Source organism: Sinocyclocheilus anshuiensis, unplaced genomic scaffold (assembly GCF_001515605.1).
Source record: "Sinocyclocheilus anshuiensis isolate Anshui unplaced genomic scaffold, SAMN03320099.WGS_v1.1 scaffold152, whole genome shotgun sequence".
Taxonomy (NCBI): Eukaryota; Metazoa; Chordata; class Actinopteri; order Cypriniformes; family Cyprinidae; genus Sinocyclocheilus; species Sinocyclocheilus anshuiensis.
Window position 1 is genome coordinate 2730644 of NW_015555781.1, and position 17586 is coordinate 2748229.

Consider the following 17586-nt stretch of genomic DNA (forward strand, 5'->3'; position numbering starts at 1 on the left):
AAAAAGCAAGAACTCTTATCAACATTCATAAATGTTAGTATTGTAATTTTGCTGTTGTTCTGTAAAATAAAATAAAAAGACAATAATAATGATAATAATCATTACAACTGCTCTGTTTTAATACATTTATTATAACATTCACACATAGTGTTCAAATTAGGATCTGTAATATTTTCTAATGTTAAAGAAGGCTCTTCTCAGCAAGGCTGCTTTTAATTGTACAGTAAAAAAAAAAAAAAAATACATGTCTGATTCAAGAAGGTGGTCTGATGGCCAAAAATTATTATTTTACTAACTTATTAATTTTAAGTTAAATTGTGCTTTGTTGGTATAGTGTCTGCTAGAATGTTACAAATGTTCAGTGTTAAATATTTTTAAATTGTTGTTTTGTAATAGTTTTTTTTTCTTTGAAAAGCAAGACAAAACAGTAAAAAGCACATTTTGGCTTTTTAATTTATGCAATGGTGAAAAAAAAAATTGGCAAAATACATGGGGGAAATAAACTCCGTGTTCGGTATTCGGTATTCGGCCTTCAGCCCAGTGTTTAATTTTGTTCGGCTTTGGCAAAGAATTTTCATTTTCGGTGCATCCCTAGAAAACAGGTTTCAAAGTGCAAGGTTTTGAAAACGACAACGTTATCTTTTGACAATATAGTTGTCTGTACACAAAATTTTTCAGAAATGCAAAGGAAAAACCTTTCAGTTTTTAGTATAATCTTTGTCGTGTAAACATACCCTGAAGTGTTCTCAGTGATTATAAGCATGCTACTATATGGTTGCTAGGGTCTGGGTGGTTGCTAAGGTGTTGCTATGTGGTCACTAAAGTGTTCTTTGTGGATGGTGGGTTGTTTCTAGCTGGTCTTTAAAGTGTTCTTAGATGTTTTACTGTATGGCTGTGTGGGTGGTTGCTAAGGTGTAACTAGGTGGTCACTAATGATAATACAGAACTCATGGCTTTGGTTAGTGTTTTGTAATCTGTATTCACATTAGATTTTCTAAGTGACAATTTGTCCGTAAATAAGACAAGTGTAAGGGAAACAGGTCAATTTAGCTCAAAGGGAATCATTTAAGAGACAATAACATTGCCATGCCGTTTACAACTGATTAACATTATCAAAACTGGTAAAAACTTTAGAAACTCCTCATATAACTTAAAATAGTTCCAATTTATGTAAATTATTCCCCTTTGTATTGTCACAGGTAGAAAAAGCGCATTTATTCCTCAAACACAATAGATCCATTATTGAAACTTGGTGAAAGTTTGATCATGGCAAATTTGGTTACACACACAAATGGCTTGTGAAAAAAAACACACATTGGCTGTATGACACTTTCATGTAAGAAGAAATCGCTGTGGAGAGATCGCTAAACTCCAGCACATGTATGTTTTCATATCATCAGCGCGCACACAGGGTTGCCAGATTGCACAGATTAAGTAGAACACCGGGCAGAAAGTGTATCCTTAAAGGAGAAAAACTCTGTTTTGGGGACTTAATCTCTTCACGCATCTGGCAACCATAAGCATGACCACTAGTGAAGACTTGTTAGCAATGCAAGTTGCAAATGCAAATGCCAAATTAAAAACACGTTTTCAGGATAAATAACGAGCTACAAGAATAAATGTCGTCACGATTATTTGTAATTAATCGAGAAAGGTGGATATTGTTATCGAGATTAAAATACGATTAATCGTGCAGCCCTACACTAAGGTGTTCTTGGAGTATTTTAGCATGTTGTTGTATGGTTTCTATGGTGTTTCTGGTTGGTTTCTACAGTTTTGTCAGCAGTTTTAGCACGATCTCTATAGTTGCTACTGCAGCGTCCATCTATGAAGGATGTAGCTGTCAAACATACACAACTGTTAGCCAGTCATAGCAGTGGGCGTTTACTTCCGAGTCTACAATCTGAAGCGTCTATTCAAACAGAGCATTCTGATGAGGGGGTTCAAAGCATTACAGAAAATAGCCTATTCTAAATTATGATGTTTTTTGATGTAAAAATGTTGATAACATTATAAGCGGACCTCAGAGAACAGTACAAAATAATAAAAAAGGCAGTTCATGACCCCTTTAAGCATGGTACTATATAGCTACTGGGGTCTGGCTGGTTGCTAAAGTGTTGCTAGATGGTCACTATTTTTAGTGGGTTTTAGCACGTTGCTGTATGGTTATAGGGTGTTTTTGGTGGTTTGGTGGTTTATAGACTGTTGATTTGAGGTGTTGATAGAAGTTGATTGGAGTTATTTTAGCACATTGCTGTATGGTTGCATGTTGTTTTCAAGTTTGAGCAATAATAATAATGACACTTTCCCTAGTAAACACCACTTATTAAAATTATTTAACCCTGTTTTTGGGTTGAAATTTTACATTCCCTGTCATTATCACTATAATTTGCCAAGTTTGATGCCTTGTGCGCCAGTATGTGGTTGACTGTTAACTAACTTCACATGCATGTTTCTTCATGTGTTGATGTATCATATCTTGTCAAGCGCTGTGCTCTCAAGTTCAAAGCCCTGGCTAGCGCTTTGATTCACAGTCAGCTCATCAAATGGATGGTAATGAGCTAGTTTTGCCCACTCTGATTGTCAGTTTGTGGGCTTTACTCCCCCAGACAGACTGACAGATAAAAAGCAGGCTAGTGCTCCCAGGAGCCCTTTTAAAGGTAATTGAGTGAAGAGTCAGAAGGCAGGCTCGTATTTCCCATGGAGTGCAGAAGTAACCAGCATCAGGAGGCTGTTAGCTCCTTATCTGACGTTACAAATTATTGCAGAGGGTCCTTGATTTGACAAGGAATGCAAAGTAATCTTGGTTTTCATGGCTGGTGGGATATTTGAGGTAGTTGTAGTGTTGTGACAATACTGAAATTTCAATAGGCAATACTATCACCAGTTAAATTTCATATTTTATATTTACTGAATGTTTGTTTTCTGCCTATTGTTAGATTTGAAAAAGCCTTTGTCGTCATATAGCACTAACCTGAAGGGCTAGAGATAGATAACAGTAAAAGGATATAACTCCTTAAGAGCACTATTTCTTCATCTCAGAATGAATAGTTATCCATATTTCATACCATACATTGTAAAATTGTGATGCTTAAGTGAATTTAGGTATTACAACATTGGTGCACAGTATGAAATATGGATAACTATTGATTTTACATTGAAAAAAAAACTGCTGATTTTAGTTTTTAGTGTTATTTTATTTTAGACAAAATGCTATTTATTTTTAACACTAGAGCCGCCACAGGGTAAATTTTACCTGTGGCTGTTTTTCAAATGAACATAAAAGATTTAAAATAAAACATTCAAGTCTCCCAGTCATTGACTTTTACTAAAATTATGTAATTTACAATCCAATGTTGTTAAAAATTATTTAGATAAAACCAGATCAAAAAATGGGGCATTTATACCTATAAGCGCCAGCGGGTCAACTTTACCCACCTATATAATGCATGTATTTTCGCGCTGTCATTTTCTTGCCGCTTATGTCTTAACATTGTACATTTCTAGGCAACGCCTTTCACACTGATTTAGCGGTTATCAGTTTCATAAATAAAGCCAAAATGACAAAAAAAAGGCGATTTATGGAAGGTAGGTATTAGAAACACTAAATGCCATGAGTGATGGAGAGTCTGATGGTAAGTTATGCATCCTGGGTCGGCTCAGCATCTGACGGCTCATCTGACAGTGATCCAGATATCATATTTACATGTTTTAGCCTACCTTCTAATTTCCGTTGTCAGTGCAGGCTTTTTTTATTTTTTTTTAGCTTAGGTTACTGACCGTTATGGATTAGTGTAGCCAGCATTAAAAAAAATCTTGAACATAAAACAACAGGATAAAAATATAGTTGATGACTAGACATAATCATTTCATGACTCTAGACACTTCTTTGTGAAGACAGTGGCATAATACAGTGAAATAATATGTTCCTTAGCCATATAAATACAGTTGTCATGTGCGTGGGTAAAATTTAATGCACAATTAAATTAAATGAGCCGTGACTCATGATTCTTAACTTGTAGGCTACATGAGAGGACTCTCTTTTCATTATTTTCCCACTTTAGCAAGTTAACTGAATAATGGAAATTTGTTGTATTTTTTTTTTATAGTATTCAGTTGTGAGAAAAACGGCATCAGTCCTCTATTAAGCATGTATGCAAGCCTTAAGATTCACCCTCAGCTTGTGACCGCTGAAATGGATCTTGTGAAATGAGCGATCGCATCGCCGATCACTCTTGAGAAACTTAAAGATGAAGTAGGCTACGGAAGGACAAATATCCTAACTTTTTCAGACTACTGTACTGCAGCTTGCACTCACCGTTGGTTCGGCTACATGAGAAATAAGTTTCCCAGTTATGAAGAGAATAAGAAACTGGCTCTGATCTAGCACACAGAGAACGATTTGACTGGAAATTTATCAGAAGAGATAAAAAAAAGATAGTGGTCATCTACACAATTCGGAAAAAGGCTTTTCTGCATTAGGTTTTTTTTTTACTCTTTGTACAGCAGTTATTGTTCATTTTAAATGTATTTTTAATGTAGAATATGTGCCAAGATACAACTATTTGAAAATCAAATCGAAATTGAAAAAAAAATCTAAATATTGAGAAAATCGCCTTTAAATTTGTCCAAATGAAGTCCTAAGCAATGCATATTACTAATCAAAACAGTGGGTGCCCCGCCCCCCCCCACGCATAAAAGTGAAACTTCGCCTATGCAAAAAGTGATAATTTAAATTAAACCATATTTAAATGCTATTGTCACTCCTGAAACTTTACAGTGTGTACGTGGCCTAAAAGCAATTAGTGGTTTTTTTTCTGTTCATCTTGTCAATATTGTATTGAAAAATATTAACAGCATAATAGACAGCAGCAGCTATATTAGGCTGCATTCAAAATCATATTTAAAATACTATAAAAAAATGTAGGATTGACTTAATACCAAAGTTAGCTCCTTAGTTACATCCTTAATTACTTGTTAGAAATATAATCAAGATAAAATCATTTGAAGATCTAAATAAATATAAGTTGCCATATAGGTTTTTTTTTTTCTTGGATTTTCCAGGGGTTTTTGCGGCATCCTTCTGTCAAGTTTGCATTCCTGTTAGGAAAAGTTTGGAAAGGTTAGGAAAGCAGAAGAAGCTAATGAAAAAGCAGGGGTCGGTTTCATCAATGTAGCCCATCACCCCTGGAGGAGGCCTGTTACATCCACTTTTAGCCAAGCTGTCTGCTGTCGGAACATTTCATCTTTGATAATAATCCCAACAAATTGAATTTCCTTCTTGGTCTCTGCTTATGCATTCCTGAAGTCGTCTTACAGTGGTACGGTCCGCTGGAGATGCAGAATGCTGATGAGCCCCACACTGCCACTCCAGCTTCATGCATAGACAAATAGAAAGTGAAGGCTCCATTGAGCACACCTGGCAAAATAGGAAAGGTGGAGTAGACGGGAAGAGACGCCCGCACACTACCTGTCTAACAGGCATCTGCTTGAGCCGCCCAGGGACCCGCAGCAGATGGTAAGGGTCTTTCTCGAGATATAACGTGCTTAAAGAGGCTTTGACTGCCTGAAACTACATCAAAATCCTGCCTTTATCTGATTTACCATTATTATGCTCATTAATAATTAGGGCCCGAGCACCGCGGTGCGAGGACCCTCTTGGAATTGCTCCGTTTATTATTATTCTTCTTCTTCTCCAAAGTGAATCGCTTTTTTGAGGGCCTAAACATTCTCCAAAACTCATGAAACTTTGCACACGCATCAGAACTGGCGAAAATTTACATCTGATATGGGTTTCAGAAGTGGATGTGACAAAACGGTGTTTTACTAAAGCCACCCCATGGCGGTGAGCCCGGGTGCGAGGGCCCGTTCATCGCTGCTTGCAGCTTTCATGTTCATTTTGAATTTGATGGAGGGATGTTTGCGTATGGCATATCATTATGACATTGATAAGCAGAAGAGGATGTTTTCATTTCCTTACCGTGAGGTGAAGAGCTGATTTGGTGCAGTTATACTTGTTTCTTTTCCTCCGCTTCCTATTTTTTGTCTGCTTGATTTGATCCTATCTGAATGAGATTTTGTAGAGGACTCGTTGGTATTCACAAGGACAGTCATTCCCACAGCATATCAAACAGAGCACGTCTCAAGAGCGACGTACAGTCATTGTGAATTCTTCTCTGGATGTTTCACTGGGAATACCTATGGCACTTATGCTAACACAATCAAGGTCCTTTTTGGCCTTTTTCATCAAGATGGACAATGTTAGTTGCAAATATAAGATAGCCCATCATGATGTGTGTGTACTTTAGTCGGTGACAGATTTTCCTTGTGTACACTGCTGATATTCCCCCAACATGCTTGCTGAAGAAATGTGAGTGCAAATTGTTTACACACCATAAATGTTTTAATCCTGAGGCATAAATTGCGCAAAGCATTGATTTAAAGGGGTCAAATTCTAGAAGTTTTGATTTAAAGGGGTCTAATTCTAGAAGACATGCCATATTTTTGTCCCGTGCTTGTATCACTATTTCAATTGCAGCTTCAGAGTGAATCACGCATTATATGATGTCACTTCCAAAACTTTGCATTGTGTAATTGGCTGTCAGCCCACTTAGCAGCATGACAAACAATACTTTTATTCAATGTATCATAGCTATACAGCCTCGAAAGTGCGAAAGACCACTCTTTTTACAATCACTAAAAAGCTGTCTCTCATCTCGGTTCACAATCTCACAATTTTCTATTAAAATCAATAAAGTTGTCTTCGCTGCATAATGAATCTCTTACATACAGTACATCGTGTCATTGTTTGTTAATGAGAGAGGATTTGTGAGAGTGAGCATTAATTTGCACTGAACAAAATCTCCGGCATTTGGAGCAGTGAGTGGATTCTAACTTAAACACCTCTGATTGGCCATTGTGTTCAAGAGATCAACAAACATGTCTGTGACTGGCTACATTTCTCACCGCTGCAAAAACACTGTTAATAGGAACATTTCACGTTCTCCAGAGCTCAAACTGAAAAACGCAACGAGTGTTTGCTAAATCTGTTTCGCCAATAATATTATATAATATGTATGTAGATAAAAATCTAAACATTTAGTGAAAAAACATTATTTAGTGGGGAACAAATGAAAGTGAATAAGTGTAGGACTAAATCTGGTAAAATGTTACACATTGCTCTTTGTGTTGTTGTAAAATACATTCATGAAAAAGCAAGTAAATATATTTATATATAAATATATGCTATAACATTAAAAGACATTTCTTTTAAATATAGCACAGTAATGAGGCAGCAACATATGATAGATAGGACAGAACAAGAAAGCTATTATGTGTGCAGAATGATGCGCGTGAAGCAACATGGAGTCACAGCGCTCCGCATAGAAAAGTTCAACACACAAAGGGAAGAGATATTGAGGCGTAGAGTATTATATCTGTGCAATAGAGTCTAACACAGCGGTTCTCACTCTAACAGACACCCGGCAGAAAGTAACATGATTTAGAAACAACACTAAACTCCAGCAAGATAATGTCCTTTTATGCAAAACCATTGATCTTTATCTACACATCAAGTATAATAATAGGAACACGGAATCATCTTGGAGAGAGTCTTCTCATCTTGACTGTCGTTACCGAACGCAACATGCATTTTGAATGCTGAATGGAGGATGACTGCAAGCCGCAGAGGAGAGAACAGTTTACGTGAACTTGAATTTATCAATTTAAATATTCATCTGTAACTCACATTAAACTATGGAAAGGCTTCAGAAGACTTGAAATATAGTGCACAGAAACATTATTATGCTTTATAATGTTTTTGTGCCTTTCATGGGGCTTAATAATAATACAGAATAGTATACGCACAATATCGGATTTGGATCGGTCTGATCAGATCGTCTGAAAATGGCAGTATCAGAGCTGATACCAATACTGAGTATCAGTTCAGTGCGTCCCTAATTAAAAATGCATTTCCTCTCTCATATTCACAGCATCAAATAAGAATAAAAAACACAATGAGTGAGAATCGAATCAAGCCGTCAGAGAAGTGCTTCTAGCTAAGTAGGTGAAACACGTCCGATGAAAAATGGATTGATACTACTAACGGCTGGAACTTTCTAACAAGGCGCTCCTCACCCCAGTGAGGACGATTAAACTTGGGTACGCTGTTTCCTCCCCACTCTTATTGCTTTTTTATATTTACAGCCAACCATAAGGCTACTAACATTTTACAGTTTTTATGTAGGTGCTGGAGGAATGAAATAAGAGGCGTGTCAAGAGTGGCATGTCCTTCGATCTTTGCAGCGGGATAGAACAACACAAGCAGAGTTCTGTTTTTGAACTCTTGAAGGGAGTCTGGTGTTCATTCGTGTGTCGCATGTGAGAATCAGAGCTCCTCATGTCTTTATGGCAAACACTGTGGGGTTCAGTGTTTCCTAACGCTTGGTTAAATGCCATGTGGGGATGCTTTGCACTCTTTAGATTTAGGAGATTTCAATGCCTTAGAGGTGAGCAGGTGTCTGCTTGCAGACATGACTTCTCTCTGAGATGAAGAACTGGAGAGACAGAGAGGAGGGAAGAGGAGGATGAACGTCAGTATTACTGAACATTTCAGTGCTAGCGCAGTCGGAGATTAATCTTAGCATGATTATCCATGATTAGCATTGAGTGTTTGCTTTAATCACTACAGCTCTTGATTGCTGCAAACCCTGAAGCTTAAATAAAACATTTTTGTGATGTATTATTGAGTTGGATTTTAATGTCTTGTGAGGAAAGGAGGTCAGTTATTGTCTCTCTCTTTTATTTAGACCTGCAGTAATATTGAGCACCTCCACCGATCATTGCTTCATGCCTCATGCCACAGTCCACAACCACAAGCTAGTGTAGCCACAACCTACGGACCCTTTACACATTTCTGGGGACCTCAGAAACGGATGTCGACATAGTTGAGTAAAGTGTTGAACAGAAACTACAGCAGATTACAACTACAACATTTATTGTAGTTCTTGCTTAAGTGAAAAGCATCCGTAGGTAGCGACTTTGTGGTCCCATTTTCCCCAATATCAAAAGAAAAAACCCAAAATAGCATTTCTATGGCTTTGAAAAAGAGGGGGAAAATATATCCAGAGATTAATTTCGAAAGATGTCAAATGCCATGACTTCCTCAGCCAATGTATTAGAAATGCTCAGTAACTAGTTTTCTGTAATTTAATACCAAGGTAATAAAACATGAAGTATAGTGTTATAATGGTACATTAATGTTTTTAAAAATGAAAACATATATTACAAAACAAAAAAAAATAGGTGGAAATGCATTATCACTGTCTGTGAATAACGGTCCATTAGCGAAAATTTGGTCCACACCTTGGATTGGTTGGATCTGGACCATGAATCATATTTTATGTAGTGTTTTTTTCCCTGCATATTTAACGACCAAAGCCCAAAGTATGAAAATCCTAGAATTTCTTTTGCAAGGTATATTCTTTAAATGCTTATTGCTTTTTTAATTTCTGTAGATAACTTGACTACTTAAGTTTGTAAGGGAATTAATTATTATTAATTCATTCAGGTTTTGATAGGACTCGGGTCTGAATCCCGAATGATTAGCAAACCTCCTGATGGCTGATAGGAACATAGCAGTGTCCGTTCATGTACTAGAAATCCCTACATTTCATATTTGAGCAACATATGGGCTCTTGAAACTCTCAGATTCTTGAAAGTCTCAGATTGTTCTAAACTTTGCTAGTAGAGAAATTCTGAGGCTGGACTGACCGCGGAAGTTGAATTGAATACTCATGAGCTAAAGGGTCTCAACTCCCCAGAGAAGGAGCTCCAGGATGGAACGTGATTGGCAGCAGGTCCTCTCATAAATTTTTATCATAGTACCCAAAAACCAAGGAAATCTACTTCCACGTATGGTCTGATGAGACGATAGTCGGTATGAGACGACTATGGTAAACCTATAAAACGCCCATAAAGTAATGCCCATCTTTCCTCGCCCACACTGGTCACTGTCAGATATTTCTCAAGCGCTCTGACCTCAAGGACACTATGTCCCTCTCAGCTGTCACCTGGAGTCTCACTGGCCCTTGGACTCCATCTCCTCCTTTCACTCCTTTCATTCCGTTTTTACAGGCCTCATTGATATGCTTCACAGTAGCTCCTCTGCATCTGTCTACATTCTCCACCATGTGCTCTACAGCAGGTTTGTGACCCCTTGACATTTCGTCCGTTTAACTGAAACACAGCAAATCAAGAGCCTGTACATGAGCTTAAAATGCCTGGATGTAGATATATAAATCCAAACGAGTCAATTTAAACAACTTGCAATTGAATCTTTTTTCTTTAACAAATTAATTCGCATTAATTACTACATCCAGTACAGAAATCTGTAGAGGCTAAGGTTAAAAAAAGCCTCATTATATCTCTCAGCACTGCAAAACATTGCTTTCTTAATCAGTATTTGTATCTTGTTTACCAGTAAAAACATCCCTAAAACTGGATACATTTACTGGCATAACATAATAGCACTTGTGTTCAAAAAACATCTCTTGTATTAAGTTTATATTTCTTAGTACTTTGACAAATAGTGTTTATTTGTTGTGTGCATAAATCTATCTACTGTATATTTAGTGAGGTTTATGCCTAAAATTAGAAGGCATTTTGCCACTGAGGTTAGAAAAATATACTTAATTCAAAATGTCTTCAATAAAACAAGCATTATATTATGCTCTTGAGTAAATCTTCCTGATGTTTAGATAATATTTCTGTCTTGTTTTCCAGTAAAAAATGATACAGAAAATGATTTTTTGCAGCGAGTGCACATCGGCTGAGACACACTTCTCTCGCTTACATATTTCAAATGGTTTATACACTGTTTAAAAGAGCCATTGCACAGCACAATTGATTTGTCTCAGCTTTAGGGGAAACACAGCGACGCCGCTGACAGAAATCAGATTCACTGCACCCAGGTGTCCTGCCTCTAAGTCGTCTTTTTTTTTTTTTTCCAATCAAATCTTTCCTCGCCCACACTGGTCACTGTCAGATATTTCTCAAGCGCTCTGACCTCAAGGACACTATGTCCCTCTCAGCTGTCACCTGGAGTCTCACTGGCCCTTGGACTCCATGTCCTCCTTTCATTCCATTTTTACAGGCCTCATTGATATGCTCCACAGCAGCTCGGCTGCATCTGTCTACATTCTCCACCATGTGCTCTACAGCAGGTTTGTGACCCCTTGACATTTCGTCCGTTTAACTGAAACACAGCAAATCAAGAGCCTGTACATGAGCTTAAAATGCCTGGATGTAGATATATAAATCCAAACGAGTCAATTTAAACAACTTGCAATTGAATCTTTTTTCTTTAACAAATTAATTCGCATTAATTACTACATCCAGTACAGAAATCTGTAGAGGCTAAGGTTAAAAAAAGCCTCATTATATCTCTCAGCACTGCAAAACATTGCTTTCTTAATCAGTATTTGTATCTTGTTTACCAGTAAAAACATCCCTAAAACTGGATACATTTACTGGCATAACATAATAGCACTTGTGTTCAAAAAACATCTCTTGTATTAAGTTTATATTTCTTAGTACTTTGACAAATAGTGTTTATTTGTTGTGTGCATAAATCTATCTACTGTATATTTAGTGAGGTTTATGCCTAAAATTAGAAGGCATTTTGCCACTGAGGTTAGAAAAATATACTTAATTCAAAATGTCTTCAATAAAACAAGCATTATATTATGCTCTTGAGTAAATCTTCCTGATGTTTAGATAATATTTCTGTCTTGTTTTCCAGTAAAAAATGATACAGAAAATGATTTTTTGCAGCGAGTGCACATCGGCTGAGACACACTTCTCTCGCTTACATATTTCAAATGGTTTATACACTGTTTAAAAGAGCCATTGCACAGCACAATTGATTTGTCTCAGCTTTAGGGGAAACACAGCGACGCCGCTGACAGAAATCAGATTCACTGCACCCAGGTGTCCTGCCTCTAAGTCGTCTTTTTTTTTTTTTTCAAATCAAAGCTCGGAGCCTTGCTCTTGTGAAGTGTGGCGAAATCCACAGATGGAGGATTTAAAAGGTTTGCCGCTGACTGTCTTTGGTTCTCCGGCACTGTGAGGTGTCATGAAAGATTTCCCCGCCTTTGTAGAAACATGTTGCGATAACCTTTGCGTGATTGCCTGTTTGTTTGCTCACACTAAGGAATGGGCATAAATAGGCGTCTCTATCAATGTGGATTTCTGTGAAGTTGATGCCGCTGGTTGATGTAAATTGAGGAACCAGTGATGATCCTGCATATTGACTTCATCTTTGATGGTGCATGACTTTGTGCCTGCACCGGGTCAGGGAAGCATTACGGTGAACTGGCACCTTTTATAACTGTGCCTCTTTCATGTCTGCCTGCAGGTGATGTGGCCCCCTACTTCAAAACAGAGCCGGGACCTCCAGAGATCCACCTAGAAGGGAACCGTCTGGTCATGACCTGCCTGGCGGAGGGCAGCTGGCCTCTGGAGTTCAAATGGATGCTCAACAATACAGATATCACAGCCTTTTCCCCCGAGTACAAGTGAGTGCCAGCTTTCATCTTAAGGCTTTCTGGAGATTAAGTCCTGCTCAGAACTGTCTCAAGGTTACAATCAGAGAGAACAGCAGCTCACGGTTAATATGAGAGACAATAAGTCTAATATTAATCCCGCCTGCAGCTTTTCTTCTGTACAAGCTGCACATTTATTCACTGTCTGTGGCAGGTATATTAAATTTGTTCAAAACATAACCACTAACCCTTAGAACAATATTCTTATTCTGCTGTTATCTTGTATGGATACATTTGAGGAATCTTTCTCATTACTTAAATAATGTGTAGTTTTTAATAAAAGCAGTTTGGAATTTAAAGATTTTTTTTATATATATATATAAAAAGTGTTAAATGTTTCCAATGGGAAAGTAATGTTCAAATCAATTTAAGCTTTATAGATTACCATAGAATATAATTTCCTAAATTTCATATAATCTAATTATCAAAAATCATGTTGGGTAAGGCGTTTAGAAGAATTTAACCTCTCAAAATATGAAGCTTGTGTTTTTGTTAAAGCACTTACTTTCACTCTTCCGTACAAAGGTTGTTCTTCAGCTCTATTATTTTCCTCAAAACAAACAGATTTAGAGTTTCTTTTTTAAAACTGGCTTGGAAACTTGAAACAGGCCTTCATTTATTTTTGATGCCGCTGCATTTCAAATGCCTGTTATAGATTTTATTGTTTTACCTTTGTCCTACATGTTCAATATTAAAATATGAAAGTAATTTTAATTGTGAAGGTCTACTGTAAACAAAAGTGTGAAATCATGAAAGTCAATGTGAAAAACGAAGTCAAGGTAAATATAACTTGTGAATGGAATATTTTATAGTGTGATGAAACTGAAATTGCGACCGTCTTTTCTTCCCTGTTGTGATGTATATACGAGTGAAATGCCTTATCTAACAAAAAAGTGTAGGACGGGACTTGATTTTGTCCATCAGGAATTGATTGGATAGTACAGTAGGTGTTATTGTTTGCATATTCTTGTGATCATTTAAAAAAAAAAACATAACTGAGAAAATACCCCCCAAAAATGTCAAAAGTTGTCTAAATTATCCTATTAGCAGTGGGACTATTATTCTAGCTATGTTCATGTTCAAATGAATCTTCTTTAAATACGTACTCATGTTAAGTCTGTTGAAGCAGTATTTTAATGTTTATTTTAATGCAATGCCTTCCCCATAGACTTCCATTGTAATCGGATTACTGTCGATGCAGTTTTTGTTTGCTTTTACAAACTGAGAGATGAGTCGACATTATTTTCTGTGAAAGATGCTGTCGACGGAGCTTAACTTGAATTGAACCTGGAACGTGCCTTTAATCAAAAATGAAACTACTATAAGTGAAGCACATTCAAATGATTTTTAATTACGTTTTTTTCTTTCTAGAGAGAAAGATTCCTCTAGTTTATACAGTAGTACATTTAATCAACGATATAATTTCCTAGTTGAGGTCTCTCCATGCTTTATGTTTAATTTCTCAGTAATGATAGCCTCTTAGCCTGACCTTTTTTAATCAGCATACAGTCTCTGTAGCACTCAGCATTTCCTCAAACGTGTTAAAGGTGCTGAAGAATTGGCCCTATGGGTTCCTTCTGTCTTAATAGAGGAGTCTGCAGCGCTGCCCGGCTCTCTTCGGAGACGAATAATGCTTCCATTCGTTACCTGAAATACACTGCCGACACCTGATTCACGGTTAATGTCAGATTTTACATTAGATGTTTTGATTTATCTTCCATTTAGGAGTCGTATTCATGCTAAAGTAGGTGTTTTGCATCTTTGCGCCTTCCCGTGTCAAGTGTTTCTACATTTTTTCCATCTATAGAACTGGTTTGCTCTAATTGGTATTGCTTTTCTTATTATCTTTCATCACCTAAACAGCATGCTCAGAGCTGCCGCGGTATTGCTATTGAGTTCCTGCGATGGAAGAAAACCACCACTGAGATGCACAAACCCACCGGATGGCATTTTCAGAGACGTAAACAGATTCGGCTAAGTAGTGAGCAACAGTGCATTAGTCATGTATTCACCGTATTCGGAAATGCCAACAGATTTTAATGCCCCAATGTTTGCCACCTCTCCTTTTGGTCGAAGTGGTCTTTTGGCTAAAATCTGATATTCGTCATCATAGCTGGGCATGGAGAGAAGTTCCTGTGTGACGTTTTGATGTGCTCTGTTCATGCTAATGTGCGAGCTGGCAAAAAAAAGGATAGTTGTGACTGTGAGGGTGAACCTTTTAAACCCAACCTCTCTAAATAGGAACACATCTGAGTCAAAAATTCTTGAATTTGTTGGCAAATAGCAGGGAACTGTTATTTTTCCTGCTTTTTTTATCATCCTGGGATATGAATTAAAGTTGTTGATTCTGTTTCTCTCTCTTAGGTACACCATATCCTCTCTCCAGCACTCCAATATGGGTGTTTATCAGTGTGTGGTGAGAAACAGGATGGGCGCTCTGCTTCAGAGAAGAGCCGAGATACAAGTGGCATGTGAGTTGATGTGTTAGATCAGATCAGAGCTTTGAATTTTAGTCTGTTCCTGTTCTACGATATTGTATGACTACACACACACACACACACACACACACACCTGGGGTTTTTATTATTACAATTTAAAATAACTGTATATATATTTATTCTTTCTGTTCATGGAATCTGATTGGCTGAGAGCCTTTTCCAGTGGTGCGATATTCTAGTGATAACAGAACTCTAAACATTTCACATTTGTATCACTCCGCTTGCAGTATTTCTCACAGTGAGTGTCATGGCGGATGCCCACAAATCCACTATAATTTTATAAATGATAATGTTTTTGTGTCACGGAATGTAGTTTTAAGAGTTTTTTAGGCAAGAATGTATTTGTTTAGACTTCAGATATGCGTTTGTTCTTTATCCATTGTTATTCGAATGCTATAAAAATATAGCTGGCTTTCCAAGTAAAAACCGCCAAATAACATTTACACGTAGTTACGTTATGATATGTAATCAGAGGGTGGGGAGATGGGGGGATTCCCCCCGTCTATATGTCTCTGCATCTGCCTAAATTCTTTTTTTATTCCCAGTGAATAGGAGTTAAAACTCCCAGCCGGGTGACACTACTCCAATAACAGACCATGCAAAATACCCAAAAATATTTAAAATATTGCAAAGTAACTGTAACCATTCGTTACCTGAAATACACTGCCGACACCTGATTCACGGTTAATGTCAGATTTTACATTAGATGTTTTGATTTATCTTCCATTTAGGAGTCGTATTCATGCTAAAGTAGGTGTTTTGCATCTTTGCGCCTTCCCGTGTCAAGTGTTTCTACATTTTTTCCATCTATAGAACTGGTTTGCTCTAATTGGTATTGCTTTTCTTATTATCTTTCATCACCTAAACAGCATGCTCAGAGCTGCCGCGGTATTGCTATTGAGTTCCTGCGATGGAAGAAAACCACCACTGAGATGCACAAACCCACCGGATGGCATTTTCAGAGACGTAAACAGATTCGGCTAAGTAGTGAGCAACAGTGCATTAGTCATGTATTCACCGTATTCGGAAATGCCAACAGATTTTAATGCCCCAATGTTTGCCACCTCTCCTTTTGGTCGAAGTGGTCTTTTGGCTAAAATCTGATATTCGTCATCATAGCTGGGCATGGAGAGAAGTTCCTGTGTGACGTTTTGATGTGCTCTGTTCATGCTAATGTGCGAGCTGGCAAAAAAAAGGATAGTTGTGACTGTGAGGGTGAACCTTTTAAACCCAACCTCTCTAAATAGGAACACATCTGAGTCAAAAATTCTTGAATTTGTTGGCAAATAGCAGGGAACTGTTATTTTTCCTGCTTTTTTTATCATCCTGGGATATGAATTAAAGTTGTTGATTCTGTTTCTCTCTCTTAGGTACACCATATCCTCTCTCCAGCACTCCAATATGGGTGTTTATCAGTGTGTGGTGAGAAACAGGATGGGCGCTCTGCTTCAGAGAAGAGCCGAGATACAAGTGGCATGTGAGTTGATGTGTTAGATCAGATCAGAGCTTTGAATTTTAGTCTGTTCCTGTTCTACGATATTGTATGACTACACACACACACACACACACACACACACCTGGGGTTTTTATTATTACAATTTAAAATAACTGTATATATATTTATTCTTTCTGTTCATGGAATCTGATTGGCTGAGAGCCTTTTCCAGTGGTGCGATATTCTAGTGATAACAGAACTCTAAACATTTCACATTTGTATCACTCCGCTTGCAGTATTTCTCACAGTGAGTGTCATGGCGGATGCCCACAAATCCACTATAATTTTATAAATGATAATGTTTTTGTGTCACGGAATGTAGTTTTAAGAGTTTTTTAGGCAAGAATGTATTTGTTTAGACTTCAGATATGCGTTTGTTAAGATAACGTCTAATTGAAGTGGTGGAAGAAAGTAGTTCCACACAAAAGAGGGTTTTTAAAGACACTTCCTTGTTGTCTCTTTTTTATTTACACACTTGTGCCATCGAACTGTTGTATAAACACAATATCACACTCTTAGCCATGCGATGGCTGTATATCAGCACATTGTGATTACCTATGGCTGGTATACCATGCTGATATACAGCCATATCGCACTGCAACGAGTGTGACATTGCTCAAATTGCTTTTATATATACAGTATATATGACTGCGCTCTACTCCCCCCCCCCCTCTGGGGGAGCCGATCACGGCGGCCGCGGCATACCTGGGGGTAAGGACGGACAGACGAGGCGAGAGAAAAGGAGACGGAAGGATGAGGAGAGACAGAGACGAGAGAGGGGAGAGAGGAAAAAAAATATCTTGTTCCGGTTCCCAGACACACTGCTGCTCGGCCCTCCGTCAGCTGGGTAAACTCTTCCGTGATGCCTGGCGGCGGCACTGGATAGCCCTTGGTGGACGGCCCGACACTCCTCCGCCACCTGGTGGACGGCTCCTCCGGGTTCGGGCAGCCGGCAGGAGTCCCCCGTTCCCTGCTCCTCTCCATCGCAGTA

General features: G+C 37.9%; 1 protein-coding gene across 1 annotated transcript in view; it reads left to right on the plus strand.

The window, feature by feature from the left end:
- Positions 1-17586, plus strand: part of LOC107674633 (protein sidekick-1-like) — a 370868-nt gene that overhangs the window by 157956 nt on the left and 195326 nt on the right. Inside the window, exons 2-3 of the mRNA XM_016468661.1 lie at positions 12416-12575; positions 14967-15073. Of these exons, the coding sequence (XP_016324147.1) occupies positions 12416-12575; positions 14967-15073 (267 nt within the window). The remainder of the gene's footprint in view (positions 1-12415; positions 12576-14966; positions 15074-17586) is intronic.